The following is a 25,112-nucleotide window of genomic DNA, read 5'->3' on the forward strand; positions in this document are numbered from 1 at the left end:
AGTGTCGAAGTATGTCTACCTAAGATTGTAGTATAAAAAAAAATATTATATATTTTTAATTAATTTTTCTATCGGTATTTTGTACACTGAAAACATGAATAGTTGAGCTAGGTTTGATATTTACATATATTTTCCTTGTACATTGTAATTTCAAAAATATTTTTGAAATTAAAAAACTTTATCCCGAAATTTAAGTACTTAAATCGTTCATATTAGCGAATTTTATGTGCCGAAAATGTAGATTAACACTCACTTAAACTATCTAGAGTAAGTTTGAAGACCGTTCTGATAAAATTCTACCTGAAAATTGTGAAACAATCAAAATTTGTGTGGAAATGACCATCAACAAGTGTCGATGAATGTCTGCCTGAGATTGTAGTATAAACAAAAATATTATATATTTTTAATTAATTTTTTATCGGTATTTTGTACACTGAAAACATGAATAGTTGAGCTAGGTTTGATATTTACATATATTTTCCTTGTACATTGTAATTTCAAAAATATTTTTGAAATTAAAAAAACTGTTTCCCGAAATTTAAGTACATATATCGTTCTTATTAGCGAATTTTATGTGCCAAAAATGTAGATTAACACTCACTTAAACTATCTAGAGTAAGTTTGAAGACCGTTCTGATAAAATTCTACCTGAAAATTGTGAAACAATCAAAATTTGTGTGGAAATCACCATCAACAAGTGTCGATGTATGTCTGCCTGAGATTGTAGTATAAAAAAAAATATTATATATTTTAAGTAAATTATTCAAATGTATGATGTACATTGAAAACATGTAAGGTTCATCGTGCATTGACGTGTCTATATATTTTCTTTGTACATTGTAATTTCGAAAATATTTTTGAAATTAAAAATACTGTTTCCCAAAATTTAAGTACTTAAATCGTTCATATTTGCGAATTTTATGTGCCAAAAATGTAGATTAACACTCACTTAAACTATCTAGAGTAGTTTTGAAGACCTTTCTGATAAAATTCTACCTGAAAATTGTGAAACATTCAAAATTTGTGTGGATATGACCATCAACAATTGTCGATTTAGATAGAGGTATTTAAATTTCAATTAGGTACCTATATATTGTACATTCATATTTGAAGTAAGTAGGTACCAATATGCAGTATTACGTCATACTATCCAAAAATTCATTATTTCTAAGTAGAAATTTAAGTTAATTTAAATAATATATATAGGGGCATTAACAAGTAGGAACATTTTAGTAACATGAAATTATTTTGAATTAAAGGTTTTAACAACAATTCAAATTTTGTACCGTGGTTCCCATAATTTATCATGAGATGTACATCATGATTCATGGTTGTTTGATCCTCGTCAGCTCATCGTAAGTCATAGTTTATGATACATAAAATACGTATTTTTAAAAGTTTACGCAAACCAATTAATTTATTTAGAAAAGCCTTGAATGGAAAAGTTATTCAGTTAAAACCTTTGAGTGGGTAGAGATAATTATATAATTTAAAAGTTTTATGGAGAAGTACCTACCTTCAATTTAAGGCTGAACGTTGTGGATTTATTTTAATTACATAGTTAAGCTGTAGGTATTTAGATATTTTTCTTAATTTGAAATGTGTAGTTAAACATGTGACTTAAAACCTTATGTGTCAATCAAAAAAATTTTTTTAAATTCATTTTCTCATATTGAATATTTAAAGTATAGGTATTATAATTTGGTATCAAAAAAAAAGGGTTGGTTAGTTTTTCTGATAAAATAACAATGTACAATTTGTTATAAACGTCATTAAATTTCCAAAATAAAAACTTTGATAAAGCGAATGAAATGCAATATATATTTTCCTGTAGAACCTGAATCTGAATACTTGAGAAATGAGAGGTATGTTTTGATTACAACTGTGGAAATAATAATACCAAAATTTGATATTATTTTTAGATTCTAATTCAGCTTCAAAATATTGAGCCAACATAATATATTGTCTCCGTCTTACACACGTACAACATACCAAATATGCGTTTGCTAGTTACAATAGGATGCTGTAAATATTGATATTAGAGTAAATTGTTATAGAACTTTTAGATTAGGGCATAATTATAAAGTTATAACTAATAAGTTATTTTCTGTAGGTCGTCAAAAAATACAAGGGGGGGGGGGGGGGGTTATAATCAATAACCTTTCCCGCTGGGCACGCCACTGGTACCATATTTTTATTTTTACCATATTTTTTATATCATCAAAAATTTAAATACTCTTTAAGTATATTTTTGACGAAACAACAAATTTTTTAATCTTAATCAATTTTATGATATATTATTGTGTTGTTTTGAAACTGTAGCAGTAGCGTAAACACGGGGTGGAGTGGGTGTTCAATCCCCCCTTCGGTAGATTTTTCACTATACGTAAATAAATACAAAATAAAATGAATACAATTTAAAAATTGTTCATAATTTTATTTTATAATAGGTACGAATGTATATATGTATATATGAATAATGAATATGTGTATATTTTTTTAATGTAGGTAACCTCTTCATGCAAGATACATTAATGTTTAATGTTTGAGTAGGTATCAAAGAATCATATGCTATTAGTGCTATTACAAATCAAATAGGAAATTATTAAAATATTTTTCAAGTTGTAGCTTGAAAATAAATCACGATTTAAGATTAATAGATTGTTCAATATGCTCGCTTAACAAGTTCAAACTAATAGGTACGAAGTTGATATATTAGTAATTACTAATTAGTATAATATTACCAAGGTCTAAGATACCCATATAAGATTGAATCTAAATCAAATTTCAGCATGAAATCAAGATACCTATATATTATAGTTTTCGTGGATTCAAGTTCATTTATTTATACTTAATATACTTTATTTAGTAATTCTGAATAATTTCGAAGTATAACAATTATATAAATTATAATATTCCAATCTTCAGAAATTCAAGCTAGGTAATATGAAATAAATGTTTAATGTACCAGTACAATTAATAATTATTAGGTACTATAAGGTTAATAGGTCCATGATTATTACAAATTTGAAAAGAAAACAAACGTTGTTCCCAACAGCAAAATAATAAATCATACTTAATATCCTTATTACGGTGACACTGTTATTCAACCGTGTAAGCACAGTGGTCTTATCACATTTAAAAAATTATATTTATATTGTTATTATTACTACTGTAGCTGGTAGATTTTCATATTTATAATTTATATATAAATATATAATTATATTATGTTGCAACACTTTCAAGTACCACAAATAATATTTTTAAATTATAAAAAAAAACTAAAATCATTATTCTAGATTAAATTTGTAAACTTAAACTTTCGAACTTAAAATAACAATAAATCACAAGTGAAAACTTTTAAAATCATATTATTTATAGGTATTTCTTATAATCAGGCAATAGAATTTAATTTTATGAAAAACCCTCGAACAAATGCACTAAAAATTATTTAATGTGTAAAAAACATTAAAAATTAAATAATACTTGTTGCTGAAATTATAAAGAAATATTTTTCATGTTCTTTAAAACAATTTATTCTATGAATATTTTATCAAAATCTATCTAGATATATTTTATCTCGTTTGAAATTCGATTTTTATGAATCAGAATTTAAAAAAATCTACTGCTTAAAAATGTATTTGTAAAATGAAATATTCTCATTTGAAAAAATGAAGTTGATAATAAAATTATATACCTTATAGCCACAGGAGTTTATAGTGTACTTATATTGAACGATATAAAAATATAAAAATATGATTTTATACCTAAAAATATCAATATTATAGGAATAATATGAAGTAACTGAGTGTTTGGGTAAGTACTAAGTAATAACTAATAAACATGCTTTGGTGAATTATCTTGTACCTTATGGCTTATATTTATTTTTATGAAAAAGCAAATAGATGCGCGTGGTCTTAATATCTTATCATGCGCAATGACAAATTTAAAAAGATATATTTATATTTATTATTTATAGTCTTATAGACATATATAATAACATGTGAACATACTAAACAATTAACATAACATAATAAGCATATAGAATATTAACAAATTATTTAATTATATATTTTTAATGTTAAAATGTAATATTTGTGAACTGGTTTATGGAAAACGTGATCATCTTTTGCGTCTACAAAAAAACAAAACATAACAAATTCTAGTTTAACTGCGATATCTGTTTCTACGGCTGTAATAGAAAATCTATTACACTTTCGTCACTTCAAAATAACTCATAATGTAAAATATGTAATGTCGAGTACCACTATATAGTATGTATCGCATTATTTATTATAAGAAAAATAAGGACTGTTCAATGTGCATTAACGAATTTAAAAGTAAAAGTTAGTAAGTTAAATTCATTTTTACCCAAAAAATTACATTTGAAAATGTCATAATGTGAATAAAATATAATAATATAACTGACAGTTATTCTTAGTTTTAATATGTAATTTCGTACAAATTTTAATTTAAAATGCTAGTAAAAACCACGGATAATAGACATACGGTCGAAGCATTGTGTTGTTTGGGGGGCGTGGTTTCAAAGAAGCGTGACGTCAGAATAAACCTCCGCATTCCAGCCGCTAGCCCGCTAATGAAGTATAATTCCAGTTTTTCTGTCATTTTTTTTTTTTTTTTCTCGATTCGTTTGAAAACTGTTGGAAAATGTTTACTTTTGACCTCTGTAATGCACCAAGGATATTCACTTTTACATCAGAAACCACCCCCAAAATTTGAAATCGAAGCATTATTTCGACTAGTTATGCTGTACACAGACACAAAAAAAAAACACATCATTGTAAAATCAATACATTCATCACTCCGTTCAGAATTTAAAATTCTAACATATCTTATCATACATAATACATTTCCAAAAGATCAAAAACTATGCCATGTTTGGAGTAATGCCTGCCGGAGAAAAGATAAATGGAATCATAAGACCAGTACAATATTTGTAGTGAACATTTTTTGGAAAACGATTTTAAAGTTAATTTAAGAAGCCAATTAATGAACATCAAAATAAAAATAAAATCAACTAAAAATATGAAAAAAATAATAACATAAATTGTATGTGAATTTAATATTAAAATAACTAGTATTTAAACCTTATTATAATATTTTAGATTCTGAACGACTCAAGCGTGGACGTCCCCACGACTTGTTGCTATAACGCCTATAACTAATTTATTTAATTTAATTTAATTTAATAAGAAATTATAATATTATTATAATATTACATATATGTAGTCATTTGTATCTTATATCACTAATGTATTTTTTTTTTTAATTGTTATTTATTTTCTAAATGTTAAAAAAAAATAATGTTATTAACAGTAAGTTAAGATGACATTCGTCAGTAAAACTTTATGAATAAAAAAAAAAAAAAAAAAAAAAAAAGATTCTGAACGAAGTGATGAATGTATTGATTTTACAATGATGTGAGTTTTTTTTTTTTGTGTCTGTGTACAGCATAACTAGTCGAAATAATGCTTCGATTTCAAACTTTGGGGGTGGTTTCCGATGTAAAAGTGAAGATCCTTGGTGCATTTTATAGAGGTCAAAAGTAAACATTTTCCAACATTTTTCAAAAAAATCGATTTTTTTATGTGGTTGTAATTCAAAAACTAATCACTGTAAATACTTGAAATTTTCACCAAATGTTTATGGTAGTGCTATCTATATACAGTTTAATTTTCAAAAATTTTTGAGTTATTTATAGACCAGTAGACCACTGAAATTTTTGAGAATTTTTTTTTGAAGTGTCGGTAAAAAAATGTTGGACGACCAAACAAACTTGAAAATTTAATACAAGGTTCCTTATGAGTTGTTCTTATTGTAGCTAAAAAATATTAAAAATCGTAAATCACGATTGTAATTAGTGTAATTAACACATTATTTATTTAATTAATTACAAATATTACTTATAGTATAGGTATATTTTTTATTAAAAAAATAAAAACCAATTTGGTAAAGGAAACATTAAATTAAAAATCAATTTAAGTTCTAAGATGAAAATATATATTGAATACGCCTGTCGTCCGTAGTATTGCCACAGAATAGGTGAAATTTCACCTATTCTGTGTATCTATTATCCGTGAGTAAAAACAACTATTTATATAATCTCTTAAGTGTCAACTTGTTCTTATCATTGGTTGATATATAGCCCCACTCTTGGTTTGATTACATGGTACATTAATGTTATCATCCAAATAATACTACAAAAATCAGTAATCACAGAAAACAGAATCATTCAATATTGCTGTTTAGTGTTTATTATTATTAACTTTACACAATACACGGGTCTTTACTTTATATTTCGTAGTACCAAATACATTCAAATTGTTTACGAAATGGGGAAGGGTTTCAATAATTACATGTGTAAAAAGTTCTTTCATCCAGCGTCAAGAGATAATTTAAAACGAGTAAGTTTTTCTTCAAAATACTGTAGGTGCATAACGTCTCCAACAAAATGACAATAAAACATAATAAGTCATTAGTTTTTAATGAAATACAATTTAATTATTTTTTAACTATGAATTAACATCTACATACAACTTATGAAGTATTTTTATTATCACAATGTAAATTTATTGATATAAAATTATTATTGCTAAATTAATATATTATTAGAACCATAAAAAATATAGTTTTATGAGGAGTTATGTCTAAATGTTAAATTTTAAAATATAAAAATACTTATTACTCACTTAATAATTAAATATTGTAAGCAACCTAATAGGATACAAATGTAATTTTCTTAACATAATGATTGATATTAGGTCAATTCAATATGATATTAAAGTAATTACATGAAATCTTTACTACTGAAATCAAATTTGGTATGTTATCATTTTTTTTTAAGATCAAGACTGAACATGAGGCTATTAAATGCTCTCAAATGTTACAATTTGAATCTCTAATAAAATTATTCAAACAATTTGTAGGTATGGATGGCAGAACAAAAATCGGATAAAGACAAAAAACGTCAAGAAGAATTACGTTTACAATATGAAAAAGAACAAGATCTTTACAACAACAAGTAAAATACTTTATTATAATTATATTATATTCATTGTTTTATATTATTTATTTATTTATTATATTTATATTTCCAGAGCATTGTTATCAAAAGAAAGTAAGGATAAGTTGAGTGTAAATTTTATGTATGAACCACCACCGGGTGCCAAAAAAGAAAGAGAACGTGAAGATAATGAGCCTGAATATAAATTTGAGTGGCAAAGAAAATTTAATGCCCCCAGAGAAGAGTAAGTACTATAAAATGCTAAAATTGTTATTAATGTTGTATATATAGTAGATATTAGTGATATCAGTAATAATTTTTGTTTTAGCATTACCTATCTAAAATAGTATTGTCTCTATTATTGTTAAAAAAGTAGGTACTTTTCTGTTATCCCTACTACCGCGACTCTCAATTCTGTTATCTAGACTACCTTACCGATGCCTTCTGTTATTTCGACTACTATAGTACTATCCAGATAGTTCCGTATTTTAATACATAATACACATCATGAATTGCATTTATGTAATAATGTATATTAGTATAACGTTTATTATTAGCAATCACATAAATTATCACAGCAGTGGAGAGTTATAGTATAAAACCACAATTTAAGATAGTACCAACTTAAATCGTGTATAAAACATAAAATCATCAAAACTATCACAAAACGTCAAATTACAAATTCTAAAATTATCGCAGCAGTGAAAAGTTATTAAAATATAAAACAAAAAGTCATCAAAATTATCAATTAAATGTCAAGCGGTAGTAGAGATAACAGAAAAGTACCAAAAAGTAAATATTCTGTACTTGAACATGGTTAGTCAAAAGTTAAAGATAAAAAAAGTACCAAATCTGTTTTCAAATCATATAATATCGAATTTAGTATTTTTCTCCACTCAACTGAATAAATGGGTAATCGGAAAAAAAATCCCCAGACTACAATATTACTCACAACCTCATTCACAAATATTTTTTAATGTTAATTGGTATCTATAATTACCACATTATTAATATTTAATTACAAATGCGTATATTATATTATTATATTATATCATTCAATAAATTAATATAGTTGTTAGAAAAACAAAGTTTTTATTAAAAAAATAATTTTTTTAAATATTTTTTATCCTTATAATTTTAACTAAAAATATCTATAAAAAATACCAAGTACTAAGTATGTCCCATAGAGTATTTTAGAGTAAATATGTATAGATATTTTTTTAGATTTTTAGATTTTTTTTAACTACTTATGAGAAACCTTGTTTTAAATTTGCAGTTTTCTAGCTATAGAAATTGAAAATTTTTTGCATTTTTAGAAAATGTTTGTAATTTTTGGTATTAATTATTTTTGTTTTCCGTTATAATTACATTTAAAAATGTCAACAGTTTTTTGTCTAATATATAAAGTCATAATCATAATGTTTGATTTTTAAATAGCTCTAAAATATTTAAAATATTTTGAAAATGTTATCATACATTCCTACATAGAAAACATCATATAAACATTTGTTGAAAATTTCAAAAAACTACAAACAATTATATCATTATATGTTTTTACTGTGAATAGGTGTTAATTAACGTTTAAAAATATATGTTCAACTATTTTCATGAGGTTGTGAGTAATATTGCGGTCTGGGGATTTTTTTACCTAGGGTCGGGGATTTTTTTCCGCAATTCGAATAAATGATTGTACATTTTGATAACATTTTGGATGTAACATATAATCTTAAAATGGGTAATTTTTATTTCTTATATTACCCTTTATGTATCATAATATGTAGGTGCATATGAACATTTACATATAGAATGGGAATATTTTGTTAGTTAATCCATTTTACTATAAAGGTATTATCTGTATTATTTCTAATGTACATTTTTATCTATCTTATATAATGTATAAGCAGTTAGGCATACCTGGAATTGCTTGAGTTTCTTATATTCAATTTTAAACGTATTCTGTGTCTTAGGTAAACAATTCTCACCTAAACTAGTGGTCTTCAACCTATGGTCCAAGACCCATATTTAAGACTACAATCATCAGAATTGGTTTGCTGTGTAATTTTAATTATTAGAAATGTAATTCATCCAATTATACTAAGCAAATAAAACAAATATAATAATGATAAGGTATTATATTAATTAAAAATTGATTTGCATAATTTTTGATTTGATATAGTTGTTGCTAAAAATGTCAATTAACTGTTGCTAAAGTAAAGTAAACCTTTATAAGTGACTAATAATGTGGTCTTAGTAGGTAGGTTTTAACGGATATTTAATAAGTATATTAACCTCTTGCATTTTTTTTAAAAATGCATTTGAGCACTTAATTTTTTATAACTTTATCTTGATGTTAATGAAGTATTTTTAATTTTGGCAAGTCAGCTAAAGTATAATTTAAATAGTTTTTGACTCTATTTATTGTTAATGTTTTTGTGATCACTGATTTATGCTCAGCCTTCATCACTGTTAAAATAATTATATAGCTCTATTCAATAATGTCACCAATTTTGGAAACTTTAAGTTAACTTAAATTTGGTTATTTTACATAAAAAAGTATCACAAAGTGTTAATATTAACATAACATACAGCACTATATAAATAACTATTACTACCTATTACTAACTATATACTACCGAAATAAATAAATAATTATTATTATTATTTCATCCTATGTTTATGGTTTTTATTGTTTTTAAAATGCAAGTATCAATTTTCATCTTTACTGATACAATTTAATTTCAACATCTCCCAAACTGGCCAAACTACCTCCGAATCTTTGTAAACACTTCCCCAATTCTTAAACAAAAATATTTGAATCAATTAACATGCAGTTGAAATATTACCATTAATATTATTTTTTGTGGGATAAAATTAAAAACTACATAGTCATAATTTACTAATAAATGTTTTCCTGTATAGTTACTGTAAAGGAGATCAAGAAATTCGCGACCAGCCATTTGGTATTCAAGTAAGGAATGTGAGATGCATAAAATGCCACAAATGGGGTCATATTAATACTGGTTAGTAAATTTCAAAGTATTTTGTTAAATAATATATATTAAATTAATTTTTGAATCATAGTTGACCCAATATATATATAAGTAGGAAATTAATTAAAGATTTCTAGTGCAATAAAATAAAATTTAAATATTTTATAGACAAAGAATGCACCTTGTTTAACCAAGCTAGTATATCTGAAGCTGTTACTAGTAATGCAGCAACAAATGGTTCTAGTGCTAATAAAAAAACACAAGAATTAATAAAACAAATGCGTGAAGATGGTTTGGAATTAAAAAAAAGTGCTGCTTCAACCCAACAACAAATATCATTTAATGTAAGTTTTTGGATTGTTTAGGGCCCAAACAGACGACCGTATTTTGCCGGCCGGCGTCGGCAGTCCGGTTTTTTTATATAGAGTTAGATGATAGTAAACAGACAGTGACGTTTTTTGCCGGCCGGTTAGTTTGTTCAGTTCGCTGGCTCTGGTGTAGTTTTCGACCAGGGACCGCGCTTGGAGGAGCACGGCGACCGACCGTCAAAAAACTGGTGGACCCTTGCCGGGTCACAGTAAAATATATATAAAATAATATGAATGAACACACGGCCGACGTTTTGCCGTCCGGTCACCCAAAATCTGTTTCATTTCTTACATAACATTATTTTCAATCCTTTTTTCTTTTTTAAAAACTGAAGTGCAATTATCGCTAGAGTTTTTTGAATCCATTTTTAAAACTTAAACTGAACACACTCTACCAACAGACTGAGCTCGAAAGAAAAATATTTACTTTATTTCAAACTCTTAACTAATTTTAAAATTATTCCATGTTATATTTGGTGTACTAGGTAGATCATTTCCAAAATGTATCACTGCACAAGTTTAAAATTTAATCGAATAAGTACGTATTATAATTTTTCAATAAGTACTGAAATCAAAAAATATTTTATTAACTTTTTAACTCTACCGGGTTTTTAAAATAATATTATGAATATACCATAATAATAATACTGATTCGCCGGCTGGTGGACACTGGTGTGTATAATCGACCGGACGGCAGAAACGCCGGCCGGCAAAATCCGGTCGTCTGTTTGGGCCCTTAAAAATCATGAGTATTAGTAGACTTTTAATTTTTTTCAGAACGGCGATGATAGCGATACAGAGCTATTTATGTATGTTCGAACATTGAGTAGAAAGAAGAAAATGAAATTACTCAAGTAAATTAATTCAACTTTACTATAATATACATTACTTTAATTTTTTTATTAATTTTTGTTTTAGACGCTTGGATAGAATGGACAAAATCATGATGAAGGAACAAAGGTTGATTTCAAAACAAGAAAAACTTTCTAAAAAAGAAAGAAAAAAGAAAAAAGAAAAAAGTGATAGTTCTGATTAATTAAGTTGACATTTTATAAATTGTTTTGTGTATTTAATGTGCATAAATATATGCATTATAATACTATATTAAAGTACACAATTATTCTAAAATAGTACAGAATCTTTGTATTCAAAATTATCTGTATAATATTCAACTCATTTTTCAATACCATCCTAACCTAACTCTAACTTGACTGAGAATAGTTTAACTTAATGTCATCTAGTTGAATTAATATTCCATATCCTCCAATATTTTGTAAGACAACGGGATGTTATTATATCATCAACAAATCCGGGTCTTATCAAAATAGCATTATTTGATCCTTTTTATTTGTTAGTGAGTACACCAAAAATACATTGTACAATGTGTCTAGCTTTAGACGGTAAACAAACAATTCAAAAAATTCAATAAGTCATTAAGTTATAAACTCTTTAATGCATTTAATTTTGAATAATAAAAATACATTTAACATTTATTATAATTTATTTATTATGAATATGGAAAATACAAATATCAAGGTTGAAAAATGCAATAGTAGAAAACTTTTACAAAATTTATACTCAGTTGTATTGAAAATGTTTAAAATAAACTCATAAAAAATATGTATAAAAATATTTAAAAAAATGTTCAGTCTTAACATTAACTTTCCTAAATAGTTAGTTATAATTTAAAAAATGATATTCGTTTTTAAACATCAGTAGGATTGGTTGAAGTAGTCACTATGGTTTCAGGATCTGAACTATCTTGATAGACGCCCGGGTTAAAGAAAAACCATTTATTGAAACCTCTAAAACACCATTCTACTGTTTGAAATCCATGATGGATGCTGTTAAGTCGTTCTACTTCATTGTCAACCTAATGTATATAAGAAAAATATCAGCCTTGTTACAATAATATAATGGTGAAAAATTATAATTTACCATTAACATCATTTCATTCAAATTTGTGTTGTAAGCATTTTTACGAAATACTTCACACAATTTTTGTACAAACCATGATCCCTCTATTGGATCACGTTTAGCAGTATGCCCTGAATATAAAAATAAAATTATGAAATTAATTATATAATCAAGTTTTTATAAGAGATCATATTATTTAAATGAATCATCATAATATTTCAATAGCTTTTATAATGATTGCGATTTACCAGGAATAGTGGCATATGCTATAAATACATCCTTATAACGCCGTTCAAAAATTGTGGTATATGGGGATAAAGTGCCGCTGTCCTTATGTAAACGATTGTTTTCACCATCGTGATACTTCCAACCAAAATCACTATTATCTCCTCTTAAATAAACAAAGTAATTATTGTAGGTATCAAAAATACAAAAAAATATAATAACCTACCGACACGCTTGAATAAAAAATAATTTTGGTATATGTTTAACATAATTGACTACAAATTGTTCTATTATCCAGTCCGTATTTATTGTAATGCCATCTGCAGCCAATATGTCTGATGATCTGGTTGACTCTTTTCCAGCTTCACCGTGACTCATTATAAAAACAACAATAGAGTTAGCTTTTTCACTTACACATACACTAATGAAATCATTAATAACATTCTTGAATTGCTACAAATAAAAAAACAATTTAAAAGTCAATATTTTGTAAGACATTTTTTTCTTATACTTAATTTTAATTTAATCAATAAATATTTGGTTATTTACTCTTTCAGTTAAATCTACTTTTGCGTGAACAATATATCCAAGGCCCTTAAATAATTTTATTAAATTTGCCATATCAACATCTGATCCTTTTCTTTCATCTCTATATTTTATATTATTAATATTTAAGATCAATGCGTGTCCTTTGGGATTTGATTCCATTGGATAAGCCCCACAATTAAACTGTAAAAATGTATGTTCAATCCAATGTTTTAAAATTTAACACAACATTAAAATCAACATACATGAGTGTTCACTTTTGCTTCATAATGTTTCATGAGTTTATGTTCAGGATGAACTGTCACATATGAGTCGTCATGATCTATAATGATTTTGTTAAATTCTTTGTCCAATAAACTTAATTGATCTTCCTCTTCATCACTGAAAAATGTGAATAAAAAGTAAATAATAGTTTATTTTCTAAAAGAATAAAACAAAAAACCTATAATAATTAACACAATTGTGGATGATTTTACTATTTTGTATAATATATAACTATTTTACCAAGTAATTAATTTTTTTAATTTTTATTTCAACCAGCAAATGTATTTTTGTATAATGAAAAAGACTATGTAAGGTAGTATCAGTATTTTGCCTTTTGAGGAAAATGAATTTTAATTTAATAGCCATTTTAAGTTTGTTGATTTTACGCTTTATAGACCTACTAAGGTAGTTTTATATAACAAATTGAGGAATATGTTTCTGAATTAAACTACCCAAGTGAGCCAATGATTCTGCAGGATCTAAATATGCTGTTAGGATAGATAAAAATTAAAAACAACAACTTCAAATATCTATAGTATGAAAGTTTCTATAAAATTCTCATTATGCCATCATTTTCACTTATTAGCAAACAAAAATAAAAATTCAAAATAAGCCCCCCCCCCCTGATAAAGTAGTTTTTTCCATATTTTGTACTATATAATTTCTTAAAAACTTCTAACAAAAATATGGACGCACCGTAGCTCCGTATGAATAGAAATATTTTGTAAATCTGTAACTCCGTATGGTTGAAAAAACAAACGTATTATATCTCCGCATTCTAAAATATTTTAAACTCCAAAGGTATTTATAAAACTGATATAATATAAAATTGATGGCAGATGGCATATTATAGCCTATAGGTAACATCCAATAAATTTATTTTCCTAGTGTGTAACGTTTACGGGACTAATTCAGTTCTTTATACATTTTCTGAGTAGTAGTTGTTTAAAATATAATTGTTAAAATAAATAAACAACTGTGAGTCTTTTCATGCCAAATTTGGTGATTTATTTACTTCAATACATCCAAATATTGGAGTTTTCATCAAAAATGTATTAACCAAGCAGACGGATTCTTATATATGAATGAATTCCACCAATAATAATTAGAACACAATAAACAAAATGATTTATAAACAAAAAAATAGAATTATATAATGACAACCAAATTGATAGGTATAATTTTCTAAAGAATTTAGCTTCATTTAATGCAATTTAATTTTAATTTACATTAGATATTTTATATTTTATTTTTCCGACAACGACAATATACATTTGTTATAAATTGTCTTTATCATGATTATTATTATTTTTATTTGTTTAAATTAGGCTGTTTAAGCTGTTTCTGGTATAACCTTTTTACTCTCAAATATTATTTTTATTTAATTTTAATAACATAATAATATATTGTATTTAAAATTAATAAATTAATACAATAATAAATACATATTATGTGTATATAATATATTTATTTTATAATGTGTGCGGATTTAAGGAGTTAAAAAAAATCTTTTATGCGGAGTTGAGGTGATATATTACAAAATGTGTGGAGTTACGGTGCACCGAAAAATGTAATTAACCTTCAAATTAACAATTAATATAATTATCTTAAATAATAGACACTTTTAAAAATGAAACAATACCTTATGGACTTTTTTACAGAAATTTATGAATAAATAATAGATAGGTATTAAAAATAATAAATATTTCATTGGTTATAATTATGATAATGGCAAAATTAGTATAATACCTATCATATTTTAATTTAATAAAAATTTAAATAATTTTTGAAATATATGTATATGTTTTATGATTGAAAAACCATCTTTTGGCTTATACACCAATATTATAAGCTGATTGTATCCTAGTATATGCACTATGCAAACCATAAACCATACGACAAAGATAGTAAAAGTAAATTGAGATATTGTAAAATGTTAAAAAGCAATTGACTTCAATTCAATTTAAAATAGAAATGTAGGTATTAATAGTTTTTCAATCAATAAGAGCAAATTAATTTTTTAGCATAAATAAGTAGGAGGTACCATGTTTTGGACGTTAAAATGTCGTAAGCTTTTATGTTGCCCGTTTCTTTTAATACTTTACATAAATTTGTAAATGCTTCAGGTCCTCGTCCTTGAATTACTTCATACAATTTTGTTGTTTTAGATGATTCTCCCTCATCACCCTATAACAATAAAGTTTAAATTAAAATAATTGTAAATCATAAATAACATATTGTTATGTGTTAGAGAAGATTATATTTAAATTAAAATGTCTTACCAAAATATAATCTTTCATCCATTTATTGATAACAACTCTTTGAAAAAGAATATCTACGATAGATTTTAAGTCAAAAGTAACGGATACTAATTCTGACATACGCTTATTAATCAATTTTCGATGATGTTGTTCCATTATGATTGAGCAAATTCAATAATAGTGTAATATACTCAAAGTTAAGTAAGTATTATTGTAGTTTGTAGGTAATTTAAACAACACTTGAAGTAACTGTTCAATATCAATCACTAATGTCATAGACTAATAGAAAATAAATAGTAATTAGTAAACTGGTAAATCACAAACATGGATATAATAGTATATTATGATAAATAATAATAGTTACTTGTTACCTCGTCTGTTGTTACTAAAATTTACCTGTTGCCCATCGAGTTGCACAGCCGTGAACATTACAAGCACTAATACTTTTTAGTTTTTACTTACTAAATATTAGGTACTGACTACTGAACAGTGAACAGTAGAACATTGTTCATAAAACATGACTCATATATTAGTCATGCCTCATGTGTATTATACTAATCTATAATCTATATATTATATTTTATTGTGTACTGTGCACAACGTTACTTGCTAAATGTATTGTATGATAAGTGATAACAGCTAAGACTGAATCTGGCGGTGTTGCCAACAAAACCCAAAATTTATTTATGGTTCCCACAATGAGCGCTGAAGTCACCCGACAGTGTCATGAAGACGTTACTTCTGTGAATTTGTCTTAAATTTTCATTTCACTTTTCAGGAATCTTAAATCATTCTTAATACTTTAGTATTTGATCCACGGTTGTAGATGTTATACAACGACGATTAAAGATATATCTAGTTATTTATCTATTTATTTAAAGATTTTTAAGATATAGTAGTACTAACTATAGTAACTACTAGAAACCATTTATGAAAAACCTTGTTTTAAATGTGAAATCCTTAACGATAACAATTTAATATTTTCTACATTTCACACTCTAAAAAATTTAAAAATTTTCGTGACTGACGAGTGTCAAAATTCGAATAACAATTAACAAATGCTTATAAATAATGTTTGCTTATGATGGAGAGTATGGAGAGTTTTGCTCCTTCACGCGACGGCTTACCTTGATCATTGGTTTTTTGGGATTCTTTCTAGTTAGTAGTTACGCCCACATGTATAGGTATTTTAAGCGTTAAGAAGACAAAAGCTAGAAATACAATTTATTTATTTTAATCATATATAATAATAATATACATGAGCATTTTACCATCTGTAGATTAAAACGATATATTAATTTAACACAGTTGAATGGATTGGTATATAAAAGTACGCAATTATAATAATGTACTAATATTATTTTTATTTAAATTAATAGGTAGGTATGCACAAGGATTATAGTTTGGCTTCTGTGAGAATAAAGTTGATCAAATCGCAAACTACGGGCATTTCTAATAGGATTAGAAAAGTTGTATTTCTATCGTGTTTGTGGTCAGACGGCGGCACGGGGGAAAAAAGCGGAAAACGCGTCTCTTATGGTGTGTAATACGAACGCGTAACAAGCATCAGAACAGCCAGAACGATCGCGAACGACTGCAGCGGATCTAGTTGATACTCTTCCGTCGCCACTGCCGCCACTGCCGCCACTGACAACGCAACCACCACCACCACCTCTAACGTCACCACCACCTCCAACGCCACCACCGCCACCACCGCCACCACCGCCTCCATCGCCTTTTCTGTCCACCGTCGCTGCTAAAACATAACACGACGGCGTCGCACTCACGGTGGTCACTATATGTCGGCCAGTCACGTCCATCGCTTCGCCAGACACTAGTCGCACAGCCCCGTCATCGTCTCCACCTCCGGTCCATGATTCATGGACGGACACGGCACCTTCGAGCACGGCCAACGTGGTGGTGATCTCTTCTTGATCGTCAGCGACGTTCATCACAGTCATGCCTAAATGTAGACGGACAAAACGTTAAGACGAATAGGTACTTTTTAAATCTGAAATCACGATCAAATTAGTGCGATATCTTGTAGACACAACTAAGATCGATCGAAATTCTTTTGTTGAGTGACGTTGTGGGGAGAAGGAGGTGTTTGCCATGACAGAAATGATACACCGACAAATCAGTATTCAGCTCACTGAACGCCAACAGTTTCAGATTAATACAATTTGTAATGACAGTGACGTGCGATATTATGTAACGACTCTTTCTTTAATTCTAATATTACTCTTCACCCTGCAATACTTATACTATAAGTCTTATAGTTATCGGAGCTACTTCTTTGTATTATACTCATCATAATTGTTGACTATGTTATGGTCGCCAACTTGTGTGTATGGCATCGTTTACTTTGTTTTGGCTACTGCAGGTGGTTGATTAAACATGGGAAACAGTTGTGTGCCACGTGCGGGTCACCGAAAAAAGTATGTACGTTTTATAGTCAATTCTCATCAGTGGTGGTAAAATGATTTTTTCAAGAATGGGAGGGAGGATATGGCTGACTTTTAACACGTACTACGAACTATTCGATTATCAAAATGTATAATTTATGCCTATGCGATCTTAAATATTGAAATAAAAGTTACGGGGGCCTATTCCCCCTCACTCAACCCATCTCAGCGGTTTGAGTTTGACTGTAACTACTTGTTAAACAGAGCATAAATAAGTACCGGATCAAGATCACTCGTGAAGGGTTGATAGAGATGAATATGTCACAGATAGTTATGGAGACGTCTGTAAAGGTCAGTGCGTTGAGCAAGTATGAAATAAGAGTGATCGCTAGGCACGTGTCATTGGGTTGAATTTTATGTTATTATTATAAAGTTGCGATTAATTATATGAATAAATTGACAGATTTGAAAAATGTTCAATAAATAAAATTTCCGAGTTTAAGTTTATAACAGTTTAAAATGTATGTATGATGTTTCTTGTAATTGAATCAAACTTTCTAAGGATAATAATTTGAGGAAAATCACGAATACAAAAAATAAGGACTAAATGTCAGATGCTTTATTATGTTCATACCTGGAAAATCGGCAAAAAATAGTAGATCGTCATCGGTGCTGCGTTTTGCGTTCACTATCCAAGGCCGCCACCTGTCCAAGTGCCGGATCAACGGCATAAGCCAGGGCACGGATGACCAGGGTGACCAAGGAGCGTGCAATATATCCACGTTTGGGTCAACCAGTCGCTGGTGAAACCGGCCGTTGAGTGACCCCCAGATGTCCATTTTGACGGACATATTGTCATGTCTTTCAGGCATGTTAGCGGCCACGCACCTCGCGAACTGCTTCAACATATCGCCGTGCAACATCCATTTGCTGTTGTCTGTCCAGACCTACATGGTGACGTTTTATATTAATTATATAATATTATCTGTTTTCAAAGTTTTAAAGTAGGTATACAATGTGTATATTCTAGTAGCTGTAGGTTGTTGATTTATAATTTGTAAATTAATCGAAAAATGTATGGCAAAACATTTCAAACGTATACTTAATGGTCGTATTTGCTTAATTTTCAACGAAATTAAGATGAACGAAATATTATCCTATGTAAGATTCGCAGTCAATGTTTATAAGAATCGTTCGGCTTACCTATATACAAGTACAAGTTATACCTATACGGAACTATTTGTATATTATTCATGAGGTTGAAATTAATCGCAATAAATTAAACGTCTCTTGTGTCTCTATATCATATGTCTCTTAATATTATTCAATACAAATACAGGAGTTTGGACAAGTAGTTCATTTTTATATGCATTTAAAGCTTAGAAGTGCAGATAAGTGAACAACATTTTTGAAGTACCTACCCTTTTAGCACTCTACTCCGTTCATCCAAACTTTAAATGTTTATAATTAATGAATTATACATCTATACTTATCGGAAATTTGATCTTTAAAGACTAAAATACTCAGAAAAATATATTGCTCCAGAATATAAAATAATCAAAGATTAAAAATTAAAAATAATCTTTTTGTTGTTGTTAAATCATATTATAGTGAAAAATATTTTCAAAAAAGTTGAAACTATTTCAAATAATAAGTGATGCCACCTAAATAAATCACTCTGTAAGTATATAAATTAGTTTTTAAAAAAAAAATTACTAATTATTTTAGAGTGACACAAATCAGTAGATCACAATTTGTTTTGGTAAAAGATTGCAGCGCAGATCATTATACAGAAAGGATATCTCCGATATATTTTACCAACTTAGGCGCAAGTTACTTAATTAATTTTTAGATGTGGCACAAATTGTAATACGTAATTAATATATGTATACGCCAAAATGCACAAACGCATTATTAAAAATGTATACGTAGTGGTGGACTACTGAAAAATCTATCCACTAGAGTAGAAATACCGGATGTTCATAATAATATTGTAATATATAAATAATCTACACAGTAACCAATTAATTCGGCTCAATTGCATTGTATACAATACTTGAATAATTTAATGGGCATATTATTACGTTCGGATCCAAGTAGAATTGTTCACGGCGTACGTGGTCAAACACCTTAACTTCTATCTTGGCCACGTCCACGTTGTACACCATCATGTCCCAAGAATATCCGTACAATCCGTTTCGCCATCCGTTATAACCCTGAAATAAATGTAATGTTATAACTTATAGGCCAAGGGTGATGAACCTATGGCGAACACAGGTTAGATTTTAATAGCACGTAAAAATGCTTCATTAAACATCTCGCTAAGCATAATACGATGAAAAACGATTCTGTATTATTTTTTTTTTTTTAATAAAGTTTTTTTTCATTATAAAAGTTTGAAACTATCACTTAGTTGAGTCTGTTTTTCAAACATAATATTTTTTGAAAAAAATGACTTGTTATAGCCAATCGGTACTCAATATTTTCGTCATAATGCACATATAGATACGTAAATTATGTGACCAATGTCCGTAGTATTACATAAACATAACTACCACTACGTAATAGTAATTATTTCACAGTGAATTATTTTGAAGTAAAACAGAAAAAAATTACCTGTGTTATTATATGCGAATACGGTAAAAATAATTGCAAGACTGTGTACACACACACTCCCGCGACGATGGCGTTTTGTTTGGTCCGAGTTGGAGGTTTGTAGACGGGGGACTTTGGTTCAGACTTATCGTTCCAGAAATTTTCTACAGTGGTCCGTAAAATTTTAGACATCGTCGCTGGATCACAAAATACCGGTATCATTGCGGCGCAAACGTATGGAAACATACCTGTTCAAATATAATATTATGGGAACGCTATATTATAATTATTTCATTAGCGCCGTGCAGACGTGCAGTTTTATAATAGCAATAATTATAATTAATAAATTTCAAGTTATGATAAGTATAGAAAGTAAAGTTTGAATGGAGTGCAAATTATCATTGTTTTTTTACGAGTAAGAAAAAGAGTTTTATCCCAATAAGAATTAAAATTTGTAAAGTTAATTCGTACAGCAATTTAAATACATTTTTAAAAACTTCATCCCCAATACTATATACAGTGTCCCTCAAGGATTTACCAGTTGCGATAACGCCGATAACTCACGAAATAATGGAGATATCAAAATTTTGGTTTTATAATAAAATTCACAGGGATAGAAACTAAAATTATTTTATTTTTTAATTTATTTTAATGTTTTTAGAAAAAATATTAAAATTCAAGAAATTAATGAAATAAAATTTTGAAACATCAATATTTTCAGTAAAATAAAACTCTACAAAATGTATATCTTTAATTTTTTTGGAAATAATTAAATAAAAAAATAGATTTTTTTTGATTTTTTACAAAAACATTAAAATAAATTAAAAAATAAAATAATTTTAGTTCTTATCTCTGTAAGTCTTATTACAAAACCAGAATATCGATATTACGATTATTTTGGGAGACGTCGCCATGGTCAAATCCTCATGGGACACTGTATAAATACATAATAGAGGTAACCGTAATACCATCATAAAACTATATAGGTACACTCGCAATAAATAATTAATTGGTTTGTCAATTTGGAGTGTCTCATTGTCGTCTATATAGGCATGAAGATATAATATAATATATGTGTAAGAAAGAAATCACATGCGTCTTTCTCTTTCGGTATACTCACCTATAGTAAACATGGTTGCGTTCATACCATGAAAAGCGAGTAGTACGACGATAGTAAGTGGTCGAGTGGACTGGAAACACAGTCCAAATCCGGACAACAAATCGATGAGGAATCCTCCGACGTGCACAATCCAATGATCAATGAATTCAGCTGAGAAAAAGTACCTGCGACAGTTTGAGGGGCGAAAGAAAAATGTATTATTAACGTACTATACGTATCATTGGCGGACTACGCTAGTTAGGTTAATGTTCGCAACGGGTCGAACGACTGAATTGAATAATCTATTATAATTTATGATAGTATAATATTCAGTGGCGTAATTAAACATTTTGGCCCATGAGTGAAATTTTTAAAGCCCCTCTCTCCCATATACCTAGTCAAGTATCAGAGATTGCATAGGCCCATAGAAGTGGTTGTCCATTAATTGCTGAAATTGTTTCGTGCACCTTAAAAAAAAATAAAATATTTTTAGATGTTTTTTGTTTTTTTTAATCATACATTTTTTCAAGTAGACACCATATATAGTAGGACGTATAGTATTTTAAAAATATGTGTCTACCCTTGCTATTTGTCAAATACACACAAACAAAAGTTTTTATCAACAATTTTGAATTTTCAGTAAGTAATCATAAGCATACCTGCGGTATACATGAACAGTGAGCTGGTGACATATTATCATTCATACTCATTACTGCTACATAATATTCATTAAATTAATATTAAATGTGTCGTGAATCATTAAAATAGAAACATATTTCGGGCCCGCTAGCGTTTGATTAGCGCTATGCTACTGCACCCCACATTGATCACTCATGAATTGCGCCACTGATATTATGCATTAGTTTTTGAAGAAATCAATTATAATAACATATAGACCTGAATGGAGTGAACGCGTGATGGTGACCCAATGACATCATCGAGTAACCCCACAGCCAATCGGGTTCGAACTTTTTTAGGCCAGCCACGAAGTACATGATGAAAAACTGTATCCTGAGTAGAAGATAGTTCCAACGGGGCACCAATGATGGCGCGTCCGATGGCATTTTTCGTCGAAGCCATCTGTCCACGGACCTTCGGGGTAATACGCGTATGGTGTAAATATCATTTATTTTATTTGATAATAATATTATATTGTAACGTATTGTATTAAAGTGTTGGGCAAGTTTTTTTTTTGTTTGTTTCTGGTTATTGAATATCATATCACATAAATCTATTTACCATTAAAAGGTTGTAATAAAATTATTCTTGAGTTATTTTTTTTTTGCTACATTATTTTGAGTTAAACAAAGCAACTCTATTAAAATTAAAATTAAATACATTTTTTATTATATCATTGGAGCTTAATTATATTTATTGATACATAAACTAAGTATAATAACTACCAACAATAAGAATTTATATAAAATGTTTATTTAAAAACCAGATAGAGTAACAATTATTATTTTTTAATACATAATTTCTAATTAGATATTCTAATAACAATTCATTTTCAAATTAACACCTAGTTAAAATTAAACTTTTTAGTCAAATAGCTATTACAATAATTTTAAATTTTAAAATCTTACTTAAGTGCCTAATATGTGAAATACGAATTTGTATATGATATATTTACATACATCGATCGGTTCTTACTTCATAAAATGTATTAAATTAAATAAAGTAACGAGCAATTTAGTACCTAATTTTATTTCAAAAAAGTTACTTAAATCGTGTATAAATTACTTACAATAAATTGCATAGTTAAATAACAATAAAATTATTTAAAAAATGATTTCTTTATATTAACTCGAAACTTGAATTAAGTTACTTCCTTACGCTTTAATTATAATAACATGTTTTATAGACTATAGTGAACGAGACAAAACATAGTTTTAGGTAGGTACTCTTCTTACCAGTTGCGATGAGCGTCTGTCACGGAGAAAATGACGATCAGCAGTCCGAATAGATACGAATGGTTGTTCCACGAGCTCTTGTCGGCCAAAAATATGTACCAGTAAGGAATCGCATACATGGCGCAGCTGATTCGGTAGTGGAAACCGGTGAATATGCCGAGAACTCCTATACAGTACACCACGAGTAACGGAATAAAGTTTTTAAGTCAAATAAGAATATTGAAACGTGTTAGTGTATAAATATTAAATATGCGCGCGCGCACACACACACACACACACACACACATATATAATATGACATATTGTACATTTTTATATATTTTGATAAACATTTATGTGATTGTGACTAACCGGAAAACATTGCCACGTACGCCAAGCATATCCATCGGCCGGGCAGCGGTTTAACAAAGTCAAAAAGTGGAAAATAGCACTTCATGGGTTCCATCCATCGTTTGTCGGCCTGGCAAAAGCCCCGTTCGTCCATCGTGTCGATCATCATCAGCAGACCTATCCATTAAAGTGTTGAAAAACTTTCATAAAATTGCCTACATTCACAGGTGTCAAAATATCTCAACGGTATAGTAATAAGTTATCGTGGACCAAAGTATAATATTTATAAGTGTAAAATCTCGCCACCTCGTCTTGAAAATAATTTTTGTGCAAGACATAGGTATACGTCTTATCCTGATCCTGAAGGTCAGATAATCTCCATGATACTTTTTAAGTTAATAGCGGATATTATAAAAATATTGATTTTACTGAAAAGTAAATCATTATAAATTTTTTTTGAAAATCCAAAGTGATTAATTAAAAAATATTATGAAAATAATAGCAATGAAATATTAAATGTATCAACATGGTATTACAATAAAAATATTATAATATATTTCCATAATATTCAAAATGAATAATATTCGCATTTGTACGTAGATCACTAGTTGCGTACATTCCGTAGATTATTTTATACAAGAATGCCTAATATTGTACATTATAATATTGCGATAAGAAAATTTTTATAATTTTATTATTGTTGCGTTAAACTCACCGAAAGCTATCCGTAACGCGGCCAGACACTCTCCGTCTTCGGGCTCAAACATGTACGATACCAGCCATTTCCAAACGGTCGTGACGTCAAGCCGAATGTTTTTTCGCGACGATTTATCGGCGAATTTTTCCGTGTCCGCATCCATCGCTCGGAAGTGTGCGAATGGGCCGGCCGAGCACAACGTTTGTACAGCGATCGATCTAAATAATTATTAATACGTTTTTCGTCTCAGCAAATAATTGACGTGTCGATCGGAAACGTTTGACGGTTATGTGGCTCGACATAGTGACGTGTATCATTAACATAATAATTATATTATTATATTATAATATGTGTTTTAATTGAAGACCACCGCGCCTGCATCAACTTGCGTACGAGCCGATGCGATGTCGTACGCGATGATAATAATAATAATAGTGTGATTATGAGATGATTGCTTAAAATTATGAATATGTTGGAC

The 25,112-nt window shown here is 28.3% G+C and overlaps 3 protein-coding genes across 5 annotated transcripts; 1 reads left to right on the forward strand and 2 right to left on the reverse strand.

The window, feature by feature from the left end:
* The first annotated feature begins 6,221 nt into the window (after nt 1-6,221).
* LOC107166681 (corepressor of RBPJ and splicing regulator) lies at nt 6,222-11,512 on the forward strand. The gene is made up of 7 exons (XM_015515447.2): nt 6,222-6,425; nt 6,948-7,042; nt 7,119-7,268; nt 9,944-10,044; nt 10,183-10,358; nt 11,160-11,236; nt 11,301-11,512. The coding sequence occupies exons 1-7, from the start codon at nt 6,354-6,356 to the stop codon at nt 11,416-11,418; spliced, it is 789 nt and encodes a 262-aa protein (XP_015370933.1). The 5' UTR covers nt 6,222-6,353; the 3' UTR covers nt 11,419-11,512.
* Nucleotides 11,513-11,815: 303 nt separating this feature from the next.
* LOC107166680 (caspase-2-like) lies at nt 11,816-16,154 on the reverse strand. 3 transcript variants are annotated; one of them, XM_015515443.2, is made up of 9 exons: nt 15,967-16,154; nt 15,617-15,874; nt 15,379-15,521; nt 13,316-13,451; nt 13,074-13,253; nt 12,751-12,977; nt 12,548-12,690; nt 12,321-12,430; nt 11,816-12,255 (listed from the first exon to the last, which is right to left on the reverse strand). In XM_015515443.2, the coding sequence occupies exons 2-9, from the start codon at nt 15,749-15,751 to the stop codon at nt 12,088-12,090; spliced, it is 1,242 nt and encodes a 413-aa protein (XP_015370929.2). In that variant the 5' UTR covers nt 15,752-15,874; nt 15,967-16,154; the 3' UTR covers nt 11,816-12,087. The 3 variants fall into 3 exon arrangements, with proteins under 3 accessions (XP_015370929.2, XP_015370931.2, XP_015370932.2); XM_015515445.2 differs by having other exon boundaries at nt 15,960-16,154; XM_015515446.2 differs by having other exon boundaries at nt 15,992-16,152.
* Nucleotides 16,155-16,939: 785 nt separating this feature from the next.
* On the reverse strand, nt 16,940-24,829 carry LOC107166675 (vitamin K-dependent gamma-carboxylase). Its single transcript, XM_015515438.2, has 9 exons — nt 24,653-24,829; nt 23,959-24,114; nt 23,608-23,773; nt 22,592-22,786; nt 21,716-21,879; nt 20,617-20,843; nt 20,085-20,216; nt 18,635-18,947; nt 16,940-17,558 (listed from the first exon to the last, which is right to left on the reverse strand). Exons 1-9 carry the CDS (start codon nt 24,795-24,797, stop codon nt 17,089-17,091), a joined length of 1,968 nt encoding a protein of 655 aa, XP_015370924.2. The 5' UTR covers nt 24,798-24,829; the 3' UTR covers nt 16,940-17,088.
* Nucleotides 24,830-25,112: the final 283 nt, after the last annotated feature.

This window comes from Diuraphis noxia, unplaced genomic scaffold, assembly GCF_037042655.1.
Source record: "Diuraphis noxia isolate RWA-SAM2 unplaced genomic scaffold, SU_Dnox_SAM2 contig0002, whole genome shotgun sequence".
Lineage (NCBI taxonomy): Eukaryota > Metazoa > Arthropoda > Insecta > Hemiptera > Aphididae > Diuraphis > Diuraphis noxia.